The following is a 20,661-nucleotide window of genomic DNA, read 5'->3' on the forward strand; positions in this document are numbered from 1 at the left end:
TTTTTTTTTTTAATCAATACTATCCCAATTTTATGCTGAGTTTACTCTCATCATTAATTCAGCGCAATATCAACTAATCAGACACAAAAGGGTTTGCACTGATTAAAACTGACAGGCTTTTAAAGAAATATATACATGTATTGCATTGATGTAGCTAACAATATGTAAAGTCTACAAGTTGGAAACTGTAGATGAATTTGTAATATTGTCACAATTTAAACTTAATGTTTCTATTATATTTATTAATAATAATGATAATCTCTGTCTGATGTTTCATGTAGAGGAGAGCCTTCATAATGGGGGCCTGGGTTTGCTGTAGAACCTTAAAATCCCTCTTTGCCCTCATGTGTCCTGTCAGCATTTGATTATGATCATTACTCACACACACACACACACACGCACACACAGCAGGCAACCCCTGCCACACACGCATACACACACACACACACACACACACTGATGTTCCGTGACTCCTCAGGGTGTTGCACAGGAGGCGCTGCTTTCATTATCTCTCCGTGTGCCGTAATAGGACTCTGAGCATCAAGGCGGGCGCTGCCACTTCATGTGAACCCCCCTCAGCTGCTGCTGCTCCTGAACGCCACACGGAGACCAGGAAAAGTTAGGAAGGTCGGAACAACTCCGTTTTTCAGGTAAAGACGACAATAAATATTCATTCTTTGGACTTTTAGGATTTTTTAAAAAACGTATTTACTACAACATTTTATATCACATTGATTACTATTGCATTCCATCTGTGATTTACAGGAATTACTTGCTGTATTGAGCTGTCGTTTGTTGACAAATATCCGATGTTTAGAAGTTATCAGTCTGAGTACAAAGTTAGTTCAGTGTGTATAAAAGTTCAGTAGAACCAGTGAAAGACTAAAATAATTTAAGATTGATTGCTTGAATTAAAACCAAGAGCTCCAATCAACGGCGGGTCTCAACAAATCAGAATTTTACCATTTTATTCATTTTAGTGATTCAGCTTCAAAATTACACATTATAAAAATTTAATGATACAGATTATTTCAATATAAAAGTTGAATTCATTTTCTTAGTAATTCAGAAGACTAATAAAAACGTATAATGCAAAAATCGTATCCCTAGAAAGAAACATATTAAACTACTTTGAATAATTAACTGAGCTGAGTTGTAAGTCAAATGTTTTCTTTTATGTTTATTGATGATTTTAACTTTGTCACTTGACAGAATTACCAGTATATCTTAAATGTATTGATGATTTTCACAGTGGAAATTGACAAATGAAATATCTGTTACTGTTTTTTTCTTCTTATCTCTTATCTTATGACTATTTGATGTGGTGGTGATATTTTTATGATGTAAAGCTCCTTGAACTGCCTTGTTGCCGAGATGTGCTAAACAAATAAAGTTGACTTAAAACAAAGCCCTTGTTTGGTTTCCTGATCATTTTCTTTCTCACCACTGTAGCGTCCAGATTTCCCAGTGTACCGCCCAGCATTGAGTGGGACTGTTATGCCCTGGGCCCGACCTCCAGTTGACCTTCATGCTGGCACAGCGGAGGCCATGGACCAGTTCAACACAGACGACCACCACTACGAGGGCTCCCTGTTCCCCACCTCCACCCTCATCCCTGTTACAGTCATCTGCATCCTCGTCTTCATCATCGGCGTGACCGGCAACACCATGACCATCCTCATCATCCAGCACTTCAAGGACATGAAGACCACCACCAACCTGTACCTGTCCAGCATGGCGGTGTCTGACCTCATCATCTTCCTCTGCCTGCCCTTTGACCTCTACAGGCTGTGGAAGTACGTGCCGTGGGTTTTCGGGGAGGCCGTGTGCCGCTTCTACCACTACATCTTTGAGGGCTGCACCTCGGCCACCATCCTCCACATCACCGCGCTGAGCATCGAACGCTACCTGGCCATCAGCTTCCCGCTCCGGAGCAAAGTCATGGTGACCCGGCGCCGGGTCCAGTACATCATCCTCGCCCTGTGGGGCTTCGCCCTGGTCTCCGCTGCCCCAACGCTCTTCCTGGTGGGGGTGGAGTACGATAACGACACGCGCCCCGACTACGACACGGGTCAGTGCAAGCACACCAGCTACGCCATCAGCTCCGGACAGCTGCACATCATGCTGTGGGTGTCCACCACCTACTTCTTCTGCCCGATGCTCTGCCTCATCTTCCTCTACGGCTCCATCGGCTGCAAGCTGTGGAAGAGCAAAAGCGACATGCAGGGGCCCTGCACTCTGGCCCGGGAGAGGTCCCACAGACAAACAGTCAAGATCCTGGGTGAGTGAGGCGAAGGCAGGGGAGGTTTTAGTGAAACTTAACACTGCAGCGGAGTTTAATCAACCATGTGGAGCTCAATTTTTAAAAGTGACTCAGTGGAAACGTCCCAGAAAGCTTAACTGCTTTACTCCAAGGGACACATGCAATCAGTGAAATGGGAGCGAAAAAGGAGAAATTCACAGGGTTCCTCCACAGTCACTAACAAATGAACTGTTAGCTTAGATGAGGAGAGAAAAGCAGAGAAAATGTTTCATTTTGTTCATCCATTCCTCTATCCATCCATCCATCCATCCATCCATCCATCCATCCATCCATCCATCCATCATTGATTCATGCTTGTGTTCCTTACTTGAGTTTTTTGTTTTTTTCCATCTTCCACATATGAAGTCACTTCACCCATTGTTATGTTTGCAAACTTCGGCAGAGGTTTAGTCAATAGCTGTTCATTAACTACCTTCTAAAAACGAAAATCAATATTATTTGAGTCATTTTCCTCAGTCATAAGTTCAAAAACGTGCTGATCCAGAGCTGATTTAACACAATAAGATTGGATGAACCTGGATGAAAAATTGTTGCATTTACTGGTTTTATAGCTTAGCATTTTTTTTTTACAATTATCAGATAAATAAATTAAGACAATAACTTTATAGATACTACAGAACTAACAGCAGATTTTTCAAAGCTCCACAGCTCCTCTCTAATTAACCAAAAGGTAATCCTCGCAGAGTCTGCACAAAAGATTTGTTTCCACACCGTTTCACCAAAAGAAAACACCCCGTAAAATCATCCTCATTTCCTGCTTTTCATCCCCTGAAACTAAAACAAACAGATTTTGGGTAATGACAGCGCTCTAATCTTGCCTTTTGTAGGGGGGAAAGGCTTTTAAAGCTGAAATCCCACCTGTTTGCACAGTCAGTTTGCCTTTCGGCGCGGCTGAAGCAGTAAAAATGCCATCCTGACAGACTGGAATCCAGGACTTCTGGTGTCCTGCACCATCAGGAGCTTTATCCGGCGGCTCCACGGGGCCACATGCGCCACCACGTCGCGCTTCTTGGGCTCTTGACTTGATGAAGAGAGAGAGAAAGAGAGCTGGTGCCATGTGCTCTGTTGTTGATATGATCTGGTTAATTAGTCGGTTTAGTCTCAGGCTAATCATGCCCTGCCGCTGCTCATGCTGATTATCTTCATTTGAAGCTCTGGAACATTGCGCAGGATGTGAAAGAGCGCGGCCGTACCAGAGCGTTATTTCCACATGTTTCATCAGGATGCATCCATTATAATATTACCGCAGTCCTGGTAGCGTTTATTTTTAATTCGTCTGTCGTAACTCTGGCATCCACTCACTCTGTGCCGACTGTTGTTGTTTTTTAAAGTAATTAGGTCAGACACACCTCCCTTTAATTACAGGACTGACATTTACTGTCCTGACAGAAATTAGTGCCTCCATTAGAAACCGGTGAGGGTTTTATCTGCGGGGGCTTCTTGATCAATACTGGTGACTCGGTGATTAGCTCCCACATCACTCTCTGTGTTCTTTGCAGGATTTGTGGCGATTATTCTGCACGCTAGACATTCATCCTCTAGCTGACTCCTTTACTTCCATTTTTCATGAAAAATAAATGTTATTGCTGAAGCTGGCTGCATATGTTGCTGCGTCGCTCGCAAAAGTATACATACGCCTTGAGTTTGTTTTAGTTTTTTTTTTACATGTTCTATGTTTTTATCTGGTCTTGTGTGATGAATCAACACAATCCGTGTAGAGAAAGAGCTTTTTTTTTTTTTTTTTTGCTTTGCTTTTCTTAATCAGTAATCTTAATATATCTACAAACAAGTGGCTGAAGCTCTTCATACAAACTACGCCACATTTCAGCGCTCCTAAGAACTGTTATAAACGGCGTAATGAGGAGCATTGCTGCGACGACGCGCTGAAGACAGTGTCTGAAAGAGTAGGAGCTTCTTAAAGAGACAGAGGCCAATTTCAAGTCGCCAAAATATGAGGTCAAATTTATTTTATGACTAAAAAACTGCATTTTTAGAACTGAAGGCAACATAGCTGCGTGTGCTGACAATCCTGTCAGACGACTGACTGTTGAGCGTTGTTGTTTGATAGCTTGTTTCACAGATTTGAAACAAACTATCAGTCAAATCCTTCTGTCACCTCCAAGAAGAAGGTGGTGGAGACCCAACTGGACTTAATGGCTTTTTAAATGAGTTAAAACCATCTGTCTTATTTCCCAACGTAATTTATTGTGTTCTGTTTTTTTTGCTTTGGTTCCTTTACGGTCGCGTACTGTAACTTTTTGCAGTGAAACAAACACTTGCCGACTGATTTCAGCTCTTGAGTTCTCTTTGGCTGTAACTTTAAGTGTCTTTTTTATTTTTTCATTTAGCTTCTTGTTCTGATCTACTCCGTCTTCTGCCTTTCAGTGGTGGTGGTGCTGGCCTTCATCATCTGCTGGCTGCCTTACCACATCGGCAGAAACCTCTTCGCCCAGGTGGACGACTACGAGACGGCCATGCTGAGCCAGAACTTCAACATGGCCTCCATGGTGCTCTGCTACCTCAGTGCCTCCATCAACCCGGTCGTCTACAACCTCATGTCCCGGAAGTACCGGGCCGCGGCCAAGCGCCTCTTCCTGCTGCACCAGCGGCCCCGGCAGGCCAGCCGCAGCCAGAGGCAGCTCTGTATGACCGATCACATCTCCACGCTGAATGAAAGCCTCACCGGGGTCTGAGATTCTCTACGGTTTAGGGTTCAAGATCAAAAGAGGATTCTCAGTGAGGATGTGCAGAAAGCGGATGAGAGGGGAAACAGGGCTTTTCAATGCAAAAATAATAACAATAATAATGATCTGTTACCTCTTAATGGCCTTCTGATTACTATAATCGCCTATAATGTCACAGTATAGTTCTTGAGATACCTTTATGCAGTCAGTGTTCAGTATTATTTGCATCTGGTATATATCTGTAAATTCAGCTCACTTATCTTTGTTGTTTTAGGATTACATTAGAGACTGTCTGTTATTAGGAGGAAAGCATGACTGTTTATGTGTCATTTATGCTTGTTGGTGTGTCGCTAGGTTTTCTGTAATGTACAGTGAGTTAATTATGTTGGTGAATCGTTCCGCCTTTTCGTATTTTGTCGTGCTACAACCACAAACTTCAATGTATTTTCAGGATTTTAGGTTCAGTTTTGCACCGTCACACTCAAGTTTCCACTCATTCTTCTTTGCAAGACAGTTCAAGCTCAGTACAATTCATCAGACGGCATCTGTGAACATCAATATTTATGTGTTTTATAGTGAGATTTAGGTCAGTACTTTAACTAGGCCATTGTAACAAGTGAATATGCCTTAATATAAATCTCTGTATTCCAGCTCTAATTGCATATTTTGGATTGTTTGTTTTACTGGAAATCTCAAACCATTTACAGTAACAGGAGGTTTAGCTCTATCCCCACATCACAATGCAGCCACTGCCATGTTAGCTCATGAGTATGGCATATTCAAGGTCATGTGCAGTGTTAGTGTTCAACCACACAAAGTATTTTAAATGTAGGCCAAACTTTAAATGTAATTTTTTTCCTTGCAAATATCTCCTTCTTGTTTTCAGTTTCAATCCCAATTAGACTGTATGGAGAAAAGCATTCCCACAGCATGATGCCGTCACCACTGTGTGCCACTGTGAGAAAACATCCCGTCATCCTGAAATCCTGTCAGTGCAAGATTAGATGCAACATGCATTAGGGATTTTCATTTTAATTTCTCTTTCACATAGGCCAGACATGTTTAGTGTTGACAGAATCTGCTACTTTAAATAGTCTTTTCTTTTTTGTTTGGATGATGGGTTGAGCCTTTAACAATGCCTTTATCTTTGTTCCTTAGTCTTCATGATGATATGTTTTTTTTCAAATGTTGTTCTGAAAAATCGACACCTTCACAAATGGCAACTATTTGCATTTTATTTAGGAGCGTAAGAGTAAAGAAGAGTGAAGAAAGTTAAATGCAAAAGCACACCACACTTTTCAGATTTTTATAGGTGTAAAATATTTAAAATCATGTAAAAATGTGTCCTCATCTTTACAGTTATGTTTCACTTGTGCTGGACCAGCACAGGGGTCTGCAACCTGCGGCTCTTTGGAGTCTCAACTGTGGCTCTTGCGAAACCAAAAAGGAAATCTTTTTCATCATGAATCCAATGCAAACTGGTCATTTTAGGAGTACATTCTTATGCAAAATCTACTTTTAACATCTGCAACAGGTTTTCAAAAGTAACTTAACTTCAAACTATGCTGCCTATTTTTCCCAATTTTAAATATTTATTGAAAAGGCTCATCTCATTCTACATTTTATCTTCTTCTGTGCAGTATACATTTTGTATAAACACCTCAAAATATAAATAGACTTTGGTTTACTTCTGCTAGCTTTCGCAATGAAATTTTATGTAGTGCATATTTAGAAGCATTTTTGAGTTTCACTTTGTAGCAGCGGGTGTTTAAAACCCCAACAAAATACACAGGAGCTTGGGGTGCAACATGACAAAACGGGGAAAGGCGAAGGCGGGTGGATACTTTTACAAGGCACCGTAAGACGGAAACATTTTTAATCATACTGTTCGTTTGAGATTCACAGGAAAGAAAACGACAAAATAAACCTGCCAGCAGGTTTTTACCAGCTGTGGGGGTGTGTATGTGTGTGAAAACATTGAATATAAACTTGATAAAAGCATTTTAAAATCAAAACGGGGAACCTTTGGCGTGTGAATGTGAGCTTGTGTGTGAGAGACGCTGGCGCCACCTGAGCCCAGAGGTCTGAGGCCTGCGTACGTGCCGGCTGTCGCATGTAATCTGTCACAGCTATTATATTAAATGTTCTCTGGGTTGCATGTATGCCTCCAGCCAACGTCCCTGCATCACCATATTCAAAGTAACAGCTGCCCTCAGTGCTTTTCCAAGAGAACCACAGAGGCTTAGATCGATTTTCTTTTTCCACAACTTGAGTCATCCCATCACTTTGGTCAATTTATTTATTGAATTAGAAGTTGTGGTCTTTTGTGTCTCATCTGCTCCAGAGAGAAGTGTAATGTTTGAATTACGTGTTCCATCCTAAAAAAGGAAAAAATAAATAAATTCCCACATAGAACAACCTTGAACTTTCTCTGTCGACGTCCCGGCTGTTTGTTGTTGGGTTTTTTTTGTGAGGAGCTGTCAGGATTTTGCCGATGAATCATCAGGCCTTGGTTTGCACAAATACAAAGAGACGCAGTCGCTCTGGGCTGACTCATCCACTCTTTTTTTTTTCTGTTGTTTTTTTTTTTAAACAGAGTCATTCAGCTCTTTGCCAGAAAAGCTAAAGGAGCTTGTTAAAGCTCAGATCTCACAGCAGACTAACCTGACATCACCCAGGGGAAAGATCAACAAGCAGCACGACCCTTCTCTGGGTTCTTTGCTTTTTTTTTTTCCTTTTATTTTTTTCTCAGATAATGAAGAGCTGCGCTACAAGTGCTTTGTCGATATACCTGCCCTGGAGCCTTCAAAAATCATTTTTAAGTTCATGCAGCTTTCATTTCAAATTCATGACTTATCTCAAATAAAAAGTCCTAATTTACCCACTGCAGGCGATGCTGTTCAATTTTACACATAGGGTTTTGAAACGCTGTTAGACAAAAATAATTCAAATTGAAAAAAACTTTATTGATTCCAAAGGGAAGTGAAATGTTGTAACTCATATTTTTCAGGCTTTCTTAAGGAGTTGTTGTAGATGCTGACGGCTGTGGGGCAGACAGGATAAGCTGTAGCAGTCTGTGTTACAGCACAGAGACGAAAACCTGTTGCAGAGCTCTCCTGACCACAGACTGGGGTAATATTTCATTTGTCAGCAGCACAATGACCCAAAGCGCTTTGCAGTTTTTCAATCCAACATGAAATTAAAATTATATTTGCTCAGATATTTTTATTTTTAAAAATATGTGTAAGCACAACTACATCTTTGTTACTAAGTGTTAATAACTCAATTTTTAAGGTTTAGAAAATTTTTAAACTCCATGGAAACAACTGGGTTGCTCTGCTCTATAGAAACAGGGTTTAAGGCAATGATTAATGAGCAAAGGACTGAAAGGGGGGTGAATCCCTCATTTCCACTCTTGAACCTGGGGCAGGATCTGTGATGCCGTGGGCCTGTTTCACTTCCAAAACTCTGGTGAACATTGTTAGAGTTTTGTTGTAAATAATAAACAATACTAAAATAACCCCAAGGCTGATTTTACTGTTAAACAAACTTAAAGAAATTTTTGATTTTAAATAAAATGCATAAAATGCTAGTAAAATTACTTTCACAGCTGGTCCTCCACATAAAAACCTGAATAATTCATTTTTGAAATATGATGGTACGAAGTTATTTTCCTTTCTTTTATTACAGTGTCGTTATATTTCCCACCGCCAGAGGGCGGCAAAGTTTGCGCCAGTTACATAAACGCGCCGAAGTAATCAGGGATTTTAAAACTTAAAAAGACAGTCAGATGTAAAGTAAAACAACGAGCATATATTAGATCATAATACACAATAAAATAAATGTATTTAAATCTATAAAAGAAATATATTTAATCTATGCCTTTAAGACATCTTTATCAGTTTCTCCTTCCAGTTTACTTCCGCAAATTATGATGAGCACATGCTGTTTTCCTGTTTTGCTCCCTCAGCCATGAGCGTGACTGGGTGAAGCTGAAGTGAAATCCAGAACATTCTTTAAACCGCACTCAGCACTACAGAACCTGGACTTTACTGTCACTGTTTTTTACTTTCATTCGGCTCCATGCTGCTGTCTCCTTTTCTCATCCCTTCTCTCTATTTCAAAAGCTTTTCCCACCACAGAATGGCATTCATCTCAAACCTGAACAGCTCATTGTGAACTCTGCAACAAGGGGATGAGTAAGAAAAAAAACCCTGAAATGATCAACTTTAAGCAAGAAACCCTCTCTGTAGCCTCCTTTTTCCTGACTTTTTTTTATTATTTTTATTAACTATAAATAAGAATGAAGATCATAGTTTTACAATTTTATTAGCAGAGCTGAAATATTTATCAGTCTGTTATCCAAAGTGGCTTTATATTTATTTTATAGTGGCTTTTGAACCAATGGGAGGAAAACATTTTCAATCACATTTGATTGAAATGTTTCTGCTGTCTGAGGAGCCAAAATGCTTCACTGTCTTATAGAAGTACTTTGCCTTATAGGCTGGACAGGGAAGCTAATTGGCAATCTGTCTGTCTTACATTAATAGAAAAGCTCAATAAACTCTAATAGTAGATTAGATTTCAGATTTCCGAAGGAGCTGCAAATGTTCACAATGTCTGATGGGAAAATCTAAATAAACTCTTAAGCATACAGCCTGAGGTGCAAAGCAGATAAAAGCGCATTCATGTGCAAGAGTGGCCCACCCAAAGTCCACACATAAAACTTCATTAAAAATCTATACCAAGACTTATAAACTGATGTTTATAAACATCAAATATGTCGATGCTCTCCATTACCAAAGCATTGTGAAATGTTTTAGCCTCTAGTTTATCTCTGGATGATTTTCTACAGCTGGTTCCAAAAAGTACTGACTTTATTGGGGTGAATGAACTCCACCGCACAGGAGACAGTTTTCTGTTTATGCAGCTTATTTAAACCATGAATTATTTTTCACCGACTTCACAGTCTGTGTGGATCTAAAATTCCTGAAAAGTTTATGGATGCAATGTGACAAAATGTGGAAAAGAAAAAAAAAAAAAAAGCTCAAATAGGGCGGCATATATGCACGTTTGATGCTGACAACATGAAATTATGCTCTTGTCTACAATGCTTTTGTCTGACATGTGGTCTGCACAGGCAGTGTTGTATATCTAAAACCAAACCATGCACTGTACAGGTACTTAACACAAGAAGCAAGAAAAGCAGGCTGGACAGAAAAGGGGGAAAAAAATGCAACAAATTAAATTAAATAAGATTAATAAAAACGTAACAGTTGCTCTGATGTGAAGTCAATTATATTGTGTTATTGTTCGTTTTAAATCAGCATGTTTTTTTTAACTACAGGATAAATACTAGAACGAACTTCAATTATGTCAACTCAATCTACTCACTCACTAACATTTCAGGCATAGATTGTGTCATTATACTGATCACTTTATTTGTCTGTGTTAACGACACGTCCATTCAATATGTCATTAAAATACATGTATCATCAAGCAGACAGTATCTACATCATCATCTATACTACGATTTTTTTTTAAAAGAAAACCCTAAAAAAACTTTGCCTTTTTCTTCTTTTTTTTTTCCTCCATAGCTGTTAACATGTGAATTAGCACTAAAAGAAAGTAATTTATTCTCGCAATATTGGCGCTGTGTGAATACGCTGAATTGAATTGAACTATGCATGATTTCTGATTAGAAATAACTTAAATGAAGCTAAAAGGAAGCGCATGTGAAATGCTTCGCACGTTTTAATGGCTTATTTATCAGCTTGAACGCAGTAATGAAGGGGCTTTTAGTTTGAAAGTCCTCACGGTGGGAGTCAAATGCGCGTAGAAAAGTATAGCGGGGCCCCTCCCTCTCAGTCCATGAGGCTGATTTGGCTCCAGATATAAACACAGAGCTGCTGTTCTTCGCTTCTCCTCACTTTCCTCTCAAGCTGCGCGCAGTTTGTTCCTAAAGACCGAGGCGGAGGGAGAACAACGACTCCTGGCGCATTCCCAGGATGGAGGTAGAAACTATTTAAATCTCTGTTGCAGCCTTCTCTTTACAACCAGATGTTTTTAGACATTAAAGTGGAATTGAAATCGAAGCATTGCATCCCAGGAGATTGATGGTTGAAGTTGAAGTATTTAAAAATACTGCTTTAATTTTTATTTTATTTTATTTTTTTGGAAGAGTTGAGATTGTTTTCTTTTAATATTTAACAGTTTATGGTTGAAGAGTTAGAGATGAGTGAGAGCATTTAGGATATCAATGCTTTTCACATTATTTTCGGCTTCTTATGCAGAGCAGCACATGAAATGCAAATAATAACACATTAACACACATTTAGGGGAGAGAAGATTTACTGAAAACTTAGTAAGTTGAGATGCTCAGTGATTTTAAGACTAATCTTGTAGCGCGTTACCAAAGCCTAAGTGGAAGTAAAAGGAGATGACAGAGCATCTTTTATGAATTCCTCAAGTTACATAAACCTGCACAGCGTCCCCTCTTCCTCTGAAGAGCAGAGGCTGAAACAGAAAAGCTGTTTCTTCTGAGTAGAGGAAATGTATGGCTTGCTCATAGTTTTTGAGAGTCTCCTCCCTGTTTAAAAACAGAAGCTCCCTCAGACCTTTTCACGTCACTCTCAAGAGTTTCATGCAACGTGAAAAGTAGGAAGAGAAACGCCCAATTTCTTTCCTCCACAGCACATTAGGAAGTGCGGAAGTAATATGCAAAACTGCTCCCACAAAGCAAAAATCACTCAGTTTGAGGTTGAGGCTCTGCTTTGCTTCTCCTTAGACTCTGAACTGCATGTAGAAGCAGATCCCAGGTGGGTTTACATTTTATTTGTAAAGTCTTTTTCTGCTGAAGATGCGCAAATTATGCCTGAATCATCTTCAGATGTTTTTATTGGGATGACATGTGATCCGTAGCTGTTCCATCAGTTGAAGGATGCATAACTTTTGTTTTCATATATTGAGCGGTCAACAAATTCTCCCACCTGAGCTGTGGATATTTGCAGCTCCTCTAGAGTTAACGTGTGCTACCTCACTGCTTGCCTGATTCACTGAAGAATTTTTTACACAAAACTACCATGGAAGGACTGTCCGAATATTAAGGATTTTTGTTGATCAGAAGATTTTGAATGTTTCTCTCAGTTTCCGTACGAGTAGTTTATGTTTATCAAATCTGACACAATCGACCAGCCTTCCTATTTTTTCCTCATATTGGAACATCGACGTGATTCCAAACTGGACATTTATAGAGTTTTGAGTGGGCACCTGAGGATTTTCCACAGGGGCAGATTTCATGCTGTGGTGCTTTTTTTYCCTTCTTCTTCTTTGATGGAAACACTCCACCACAAGTGGGGCAGGGAGTATTTTGGAGATACTTTGCCAACCATCTGGCGAGCACATTTATTATGTAATGCATAGTAAAGTCAATGTATAACAGCCAGTGCCAGCTGCACTGCTAATGAGCTAGTTTTTCCCTTTGCTGCTCTGCTGCACTACGTCATCTGAATTGTGTCAAAGCACGATTATAAACAGGTACTCTGAGCTGTTCTCGCATAATTAAAGTTCCTCATCACTGGAGCAAATAAGACTGCATTTCTGGCTGATTCATTGCAGGGTTACTCTTTTAACTTTGAGAAGATAAAAAAAAACAATATCTAACTTTACTGAGTTGTGATGAATACCTGAAAATCACACATTGAGCCATCCAGCGATGTCATATGGCACTGATGTTTCATGTATTTTGTAGGATTGTCTTGCTTTTTTTCTCTCTCACTCTGTCTCTGAGAATATTTGCAGACTTATGTTCACACATCTTAACTGTATTCTGCTCTGATGTAAGCTGTGGAAAATGCCCCAAAGGACACAATTACATGCTTTTTTCCAAACTCTTTGTGTTTTCTCTGCAGTATTTCTCATGCTGTCTACAACAGTTTCCCAGAAGATAACCTGAAATAGCTTTCTGTCTTCTTTTGCTGAACACTTTTGTCACTTTGTTTGTATTCCATGTCTCCAGACAGGTACAGATTTGCACAGCAAAAAAAGAAACTTTAAAAAGATAGCACCAAGGTGTTTTTTTATTTTTTATTTTTTTTACAAAATATACAAAGCAGTAAAAAAAAAAAAAGATGGTGCAGACTTTGAAAACACATGTAAGCTTAGGAAACGTTACCATGTGGGATAAAGTGTGTTCAATTTGTTTTTCAACCTAATAAGGGAATCAAATGCCTTGGCTTGACAAATTGTTAGTGTAAGCTTCAAAATAAAGTCTCAGAAATGGTTTATTTACATTCTGCATTCCTAAGTAGCTTCAATTCTGCAGTGTTATGATGGGATGTCTTAATTTCTTGTCCCAAATACTAACCTGAGTCAGTTAAGGTGATTCAATACAACCAGTCTTCTCATAAAATCACTACCATGTACAGATTTGACAACCCAGTAACTTTACAGTGTATTAAAACAACACATAGCATCAGTACTATAAGATCTACATGTGGTCTTAGTATTTTTGAATGTGCATCATCTTCCTCACTGCATCATCCATTTTAAATGACAACAAAAATTTTTGTCCCATTTGAAGTTTTTTCTGGAAAGATTAGATGAGATTATAGCAGAGGAGCTTTTTTTGTTGTTGTTTTTTCCCACAGACTTTGTGTCTCATGTTATGTTATGAGGGTATTGCGGTAGTTTTAACAAATATGTAAAAAAAACATTTCTTATAAAAGTTACATGCTGCATCTTTGAAATGAATCTGGACAAAACAGTGGCAACAAACAAAAAGGCATGCAGTAAATAAATCAAGCATAAAGAACTCAACGGTCTTGGCACCCAAAACAGAAATAAACTACTGCGGTGGTTTTTTTCATTTTTTATTTTTTTATTCAAATAGCAGAGTTTTCCATAGCAGACAAAACTTTTAAAAACGTCCAGCTGCATAATCATAGCACTTTGCTATGTATATCATTTAGTTGTTTAAATGTAAAATGAGTCTCATCACAGAAGACACAGCAGATCACAACACACAGACTGACACCAAGTTGCAGCAGCCATTAGAGTTTATCTTCAACTGCGACTGTAAAGGGATAAAAGTTCTTAAATAGTCATGAAAACATTCAGATTAATTTTGTAAAAATCAATGGATAAAAAAGTTAATATTGATACAAAACATATTTCGAAGACTCCCAGAACAACACCAGCTGGCACAGGGGCCTAAGCTTAATCAGGGACCAGATCAAGAAGATTCTTAAACCAAGCTGAAACACCCAAGCTTGCAAGGAAATCATTCATGTTTTGTGTGGGAAAAAATTAGGAACTATTAGCCTAAAACATACTTGCAGTGTTGCCTAGTTGCAGATGTATTTTCTCTATATTTACATCTTCTTGCTTCCTTTTTGTTGGAAAGTTTTTCCGTTTTGTGCCCAATCATTGTTTTTTGGGGGGGTTTTTTTAAACTCAAATCTTTAAACTGCATGATCTTTTATTATTTTCTTCTGTTTTTGTATGATTTTCTGTTTTTTTCCTGCTATTTCTACTAAAAAACAAACAAACATGTGGTGCTCTGTCAGGAGCTGCTGCTGTCACTGGACACTTTAAGAGCCCAAAGCAGCATGTGGAGCAGAGAGATACAGGCAGGAGGTGGGTTATGATCAAGATAACCAGCACAAGAAAAACACCCGTGCTGCTGCCATTCATGAATTAATGCAACAGAAAGATGCAGTTTCATTTAAACATACAGTTTATATGCATTATCTATCAAAATCACAATTTTTGGAGGAGCAACATTGTTGTCGTTCAATATTTGCTCGTATTTGAGCTCCTCATAGTCAGTTCTAAATGAATATATAGGTTAATTTAGTCGGAAAGAACCCCTGATAATTCTGACTGAGAGTAGGTGGAAATGACTAAAACAGACTTCATAAGTTCATAAATGACTTTCAGATCTCCCTACAGAGCAGTTAGCCCACACTGCCTGCACCACCCTCTTCTAATTTTGGCATCTGGCCATTCTTCTTCCTTTTTTGGCAGAAAGGAGTGTAAAGATAAAGGCTGCAAGCTGCTACTTGTTTGCAAACACCATTTCACCTCTTGGTCATTTTTAACAATTTAATTGATACAATCTGCATATATAGTTATCTTTGTTGAGAAAACTTTTAATGAGTATAAAAGGAGACTTTAGGTCATTGTGGTCTGGATGCAGGTATAACTTTGATGTTTTCTGTAATCAGTGTGCAATCATAAGGTTTTCTTTTCACAAAACGTTGACTTTTTTCTCAGATGGGCGTCTGAGGGCCGTATGGGCGCTTTTAATCATTTCTACCTGTAACCTTTCAGTTTCAACAAAGCCTATAACCCTTTCACATAATGTAATGGTGGTTATGGGGATAAAACACTTATATTTTCCTACAGAACAGGATTTGTCTCTAATATTAGTGGTTTCTAAAAGACTGTCTTTTGGAATAAGGCTTCTTCCTCTCTGAGTGGCTTTTTCGCCCATGTCAATGTGGATAATAACAGTTTCCCCTATCAGCTTCCCATACTGTTTATACTTGTGTCAAAGGATGAAGGGCTTTTCCTATTATGTTTTTTTGAAGTGTTGCCTTAAAATACATCCAGTCATGCCTCCATTTACCTCAATTGTTATGAATTATCCTCATAAACATGTGAGAATATGTAAATATCTAGTTTCACCTTTACATTAAAACTATCCAAGCTGTTCTTGGTGTGTGTCTACCATCATCCTGTTTCTATTTTCAGGTCATCACCGTTATTTATTATAATATATATTTTATTATTTGACTAGCATACAGTACCAGAATGTGCTAGTAGCACCTCCCTGTTACCTCGGGGCCGCAGACTCCCATGGATGAGTTTAGCTCATCCACTGGTGAAGGACTACATTGTAAGAACTGGGGAAAAGAGAAAATTTCACTTGAGGTCTGGTTTAAAAACATCTCATGTTTTCCTGGAAAGGCAGCAGGCAATGGAAGTGCCAGTTTCTCTGAAACAAGTGCTGAGGCCAGAAGGAGTTGTTCTCTGTCATTGTTTCCCTGCGGCAGGACTTGCTGAAATGCGAAAGCTGAAGCTGCAGAGACAATATGAAAGCATAATGCTCTGTCTGCTAATCTGAACAAGATCTGGCTGAGCAATTGTCTGCTTTACTTCATTCTAACTAAGAGATTTCCAGAGGATTTTAATTTCAGAGGAGCATCCACGATCTTGCAGATTATCATCAGGCTCATGATAGATTGTGTAGTTGGCGGCTCTTTGACTGCTGGTGGATTTGTTGACGTCTGCTGAGCCCTGATATCATGCGCCTCTTCCCCTCCTGCCTCTGGGAACAGGAGTTGCAGTAAGAAAAGAAAGCAAACTTTGTGTGGACAGTCTGGCTCTTCTTCTTCTTCTTCTTCTTCTTCTTTCACAGCTGATGGTCACACAGTGAACCTCGTGCTTTCATCCGCAGTCTGGAATTAAGATATTGGTTGCGCACATCATTAAACATTTGCTATGTCTATCTGAATCTAGACATCTCAGATGCTGATCCGAGTCATTTAAAAATAGGCATTTACCCACACCAAGTCCCAGTCCATTGTTTTGCTTAAAAAGTCAGTAACCGATGGCATTCTGGATTCTACGAGATTTTTCCATATCAATGCTTAGCTAATAAATCTACTTTAATGTTCTGAAAACGCATCACCTAAGCGCCACGTATCCTAAGCTTATGTTTATAAAAAGATGTCACATTTTGACACAAACAACTGCAGTATTCAGGTGTTTTCATGTAAAAAAAACACGAAAAACCTGTTTACCAACTCACCTGTGGGGGCGCTGCACCAAGAACCACTGAAAGAAGGAACACAAAAACTTCTGAAGAAGTCACTGAGCACAATTTTATCCTGTATGAAAAGAAAGCAAATGGGAAATCCTCCAACAGATTTTAGCAGTTGGAGGATTTCTCTTTTGTAGTCGGTAAAAGAGACCATGAGCCATTTCTCCCAGTAGTGCTACACTAACGTGATTTTATTTTGTTTTTATTTGCCCAGATTGTCCTGTGCTACAGTCCTCTTCCTGCTTTTGGAGCAGTCTCCTGTCAGCCTGGCATTATCTTTTGAACCGCACCAAAGTTAACTTCAACCAAAGTTTGACTTTTTTTTCTTTTCTACATTAAAGTTCCATTGCACATTCACACTTCCACAAATGAGCCGGAGTTTCCAAGCAAACAAACTATAGAGTTTGATTAAAATGAACTAAATGGGGCCAGTGTGAATCTACCCTTAATTAACGTTTGCCTCGCTCTGATAAATATTGTGATGTGACACAGTTGCTAGGTTAATTGTAGCATGTTTACTATGTGTTTTGATCTGACTTGTTGATAAATTACCTCTTTACATACTTCAGTCTAGTTCCACTTAGCAATGTGAACAAAAGCAAAAAGATTGTTCCCCACAAATTTTATCCCTGGCTTTGTACTTTGTACTTTCTAAAATGTAATGATGTGCAAATCTGACAGACATGGTCTGATTTGTATTTATCACCCAGTATGCCCAAATTAGCTCTAAGTTTATGCTTAGGCTTGTCTCACGGGATGGAAGTCTCTAGTTTTTTTGTTGTTGTTGTTGTTGTTTTGGGGGGGAGGGGGGGGGGGTTGCTGTTTTTTTTTTTTTTTTTTGCTGGATTAACCTGCATTGAACTTTTTTCCCTGGTAAAGAAAAGTGTTCCCATATCATAATACTGCCTCCACAACTCCCTTGTCTGATGATGTGCAAAATTTAGATATTAGCACTTTTGCTAAGTGCTAATATTTGCCAAGTGCTAATAAGTGAACTGTTGCAGTTCACATGACTCCTCTGAATGCTTGTTTGGCTTAAAGAAGAATTTCAACCATCTCCTTGTTTAGGCATGCTCAGTTGCTCCATATGCTGAATTACAACATGCTTCAGATGTGGTCTAGGGACACTCGGAGGAGCAGAGGGGTTACGAAGCAGAGCTGCTTGAACAGCTCTGGGGCTTTTTCCCAGGCCTTGTGCCCCCAAAAATAGTCTGATCTGATCTGTCTTGTAGAGAAACATAGTTTCCCACTCTTTCACAGCCAAGCTTGGGGTCCCAGCTGAGTGAAACGTGTGCGTTACTGATAACCAACTCTTTATTTCCATTTAAGGCCTATTGTTATCTGTTTTGTCTTCTCTGGGACAAAAATAGTAAGTGAGATTGCTCGTGAATGTAGCAAAAGTTTTGTTTCATGTTTTCTTTACATGACTGTATTTTACACCATGTTGTGGGCTGTTAGTTTGTTCATATGGGAATTGTCAAGAGACTCATCCCATAGAAAGTCAATTTCCCAGTTGCTCAAATGTAATTTAAAGTGGCTTGTGGGATGTCCCATCCATGAAACATTTACTTTTTATCTGAAAGATTTGTTTGCTTTCAGATAGCTTACCTTAAATTTCTGATTCCCACTTCCACCGTTAATTATAATATGACTATTAGGATAAAGCTTTTTTTTTTCTTTTTTTTTTTAAAGAAGAATTTGAACTAAATATGCATATTTTTAAATGGGAAACAAACCAAATCAATGGTTTGACTGACTTCTGATCCCTTGTCCTGTTAGTTATGCCCTCCACTGAGTGATAGCTTTACAGTCTGAAGACTTAAAAAACTCATCACCATTGATTAGGAAAATTACAAGCGTTTACTATTTGTTCAACTGATAGTTAGATTTCAGATATGGAGCTGTACAAAAGACTGTTACCAAGGCAAACCAGACGCCTGATGTTCTTCATAATTTATTGAAATCAGGAGAAGCTTGGCTTTTCTATGGCTCAGTCACTCCTGTTAAATTTGCAACTGAAAATGATATGTCAGAAATTTACAAATTAATATAAAGCAACCATACTCAATCATATATCACATGTCTTTCAATTGCAGCTGCAAGTTTTTTGGGCTGTCTCTGCCAACGTTGCACGTTAGAAACCAACATTTCTTTTGCTCCTTCTTTGCAAAATAATCAACTCAGGCAGATTATATATTACAAGTGCAAATTTCATTTTTAATTTTTGCCACGTAGAGTGTCTGGACTTTGGCTGGGCCATTTTAACATGTTAGTATTAAAAAGAAACATGAAAAACACGAGCCTCCAGCACAGTTTCATGTTTTCTTCTACTTCTTCTAGCATTCATTTTTCTTTTAGCATTCATTTTTCTTCCATCCAACAAAAATAATCAACTCTAGCTTTCCTGTTTCCACTACTAAAGAAATGCGTCCCCACAGCATGATGATTCCAATACTATGCTACACCAAGGGAATGGTGTGTTCAGTGTGAGTTGCAGATGAAGCTGGTTCTTTTATCAAACTTCACAGAACAGCTGCTTTTATTCTAAAATTAAATCACAAAAATGTTTAATTTACTAATTAGATGACTTTTTGAGGTGGATAGTTGCACTGGATTATATTTAGGGGTAGCTCAGTAAAGGGAACTGAATAACTTTTTTTCTTTTTTTCTACTCAACCCAATTTAAAGTCCCTGCTTATCATTTCCCATCATTATAGATGACTAAGCTTTTCTTCACCCCAGACATCTCACCGGCGACTAAAACAAAGAGCCCTGTTTCCTTTGGCTGTGCAGTTGTGATTTGGGTTTTCTCTGAATGCGTTTGTTTTGGAAGGACAGGAAAGAGTTAACAATTGAAGCTTACAAAATAACAAGGTTGGGGGGGGGAGGCGGATGGAGGGCATCTGGTAATTACTGCTTATCAAATATGAGGCAGGAGAATTTAGGAAAAAGTTTGGATGTGGAGCGGGACGGCAGAAGAGTCCAAGCAGGCGTTTCACTGTGTTTGGGTGGAGGGAGTGAGGTGGTGAGGTCATGCTGAGAACAAGAGAAGCAAAAGAAAATAAAGTGTTGCGATTAACCTGGTATGTGTGTTTGTGATGCTTGGGAGATCCATGTTTTCCTAGGCGCTGGTCCAAAATGTGCCGAGGGGAGGCGGCAGGAATGACGGAGTGGAAATGCCCACTCAGGAAACACGACAGAAGTGGCAGCTGCGAGCGGACAGCCACGAGTTTCTTAATGATGTATAAAAGTAAAATGGAAATGTGATATAGTGTGAAAGTTACTGATTGAAAGGGAGTGACCGCACAAGCAAGATGCAAATCATTTAATGGCAGCTTGATGCATGAGAATTTCCACAAGCTCAGAACAATTTGACTACAAACTCATGGAAACAAAGAAAACATTAGCAGTTTAAACGACGGAGTGGGGACAAGAAAACAAAACTAATCAAATTAATAGAAGAAAATCATAAAATTACAAGTCATAATATAACCGCTATGCTCTTGAAGTATTATGACTTTATTCTCAAAATACTGATTTTATGCTGGTATTATTTTAACTTCATTAGTGTACGACTTTATTCTTGTAATATTATGACTGCACTTCATTCTCAAAATATTACAATATTTTTTATATATTATTTATTGTCATAGTACAATGACTTTATTTTCATAACATTACAACTTTACTCTTGTAATATGCATGAGTTTGATTATTCTTGTATTTTAAGTTTTTTTTAGTATGCTCTAATACTCCATCATATAGGAATAAATGAAGAGAGGAGAAATTTAACTTATTAAAAAAAATATATAAAAATATATATATAT

General features: G+C 38.7%; 2 protein-coding genes across 3 annotated transcripts in view; both read left to right on the forward strand.

The window, feature by feature from the left end:
* The first annotated feature begins 215 nt into the window (after positions 1-215).
* Positions 216-7,404, forward strand: mlnr (motilin receptor). The gene is made up of 3 exons (XM_008426374.2): positions 216-650; positions 1,453-2,281; positions 4,709-7,404. The coding sequence occupies exons 2-3, from the start codon at positions 1,498-1,500 to the stop codon at positions 5,014-5,016; spliced, it is 1,092 nt and encodes a 363-aa protein (XP_008424596.1). The 5' UTR covers positions 216-650; positions 1,453-1,497; the 3' UTR covers positions 5,017-7,404.
* A 3,509-nt stretch (positions 7,405-10,913) lies between these two features.
* Positions 10,914-20,661, forward strand: part of zgc:153184 (capZ-interacting protein) — a 16,809-nt gene continuing 7,061 nt past the window's right edge. The window contains exons 1-2 of one of the 2 annotated variants that reach the window (XM_008426376.2): positions 10,921-11,021; positions 17,049-17,144. Coding sequence is in view for 1 of the 2 variants with exons in the window: in XM_008426375.1 (XP_008424597.1) it covers positions 11,016-11,021 (6 nt within the window). In the remaining variant the exon portion in view is untranslated. Of the gene's footprint in view, positions 11,022-17,048; positions 17,145-20,661 lie in introns of both variants that reach the window. The other variant, XM_008426375.1, reaches the window with a different exon arrangement.

This window comes from Poecilia reticulata, linkage group LG13 (assembly GCF_000633615.1).
Source record: "Poecilia reticulata strain Guanapo linkage group LG13, Guppy_female_1.0+MT, whole genome shotgun sequence".
In the NCBI taxonomy this organism is placed as follows: domain Eukaryota; kingdom Metazoa; phylum Chordata; class Actinopteri; order Cyprinodontiformes; family Poeciliidae; genus Poecilia; species Poecilia reticulata.

Coding starts and splice junctions, on each gene's coding strand:
- mlnr (XM_008426374.2), top strand. CDS start 1,498: ATGCCCTGGGCCCGACCTCCAGTTGACCTTCATGCTGGCACAGCGGAG. Junction 2,282..4,708: donor ACAAACAGTCAAGATCCTGG/GTGAGTGAGGCG, acceptor TCTGCCTTTCAG/TGGTGGTGGTGCTGGCCTTC.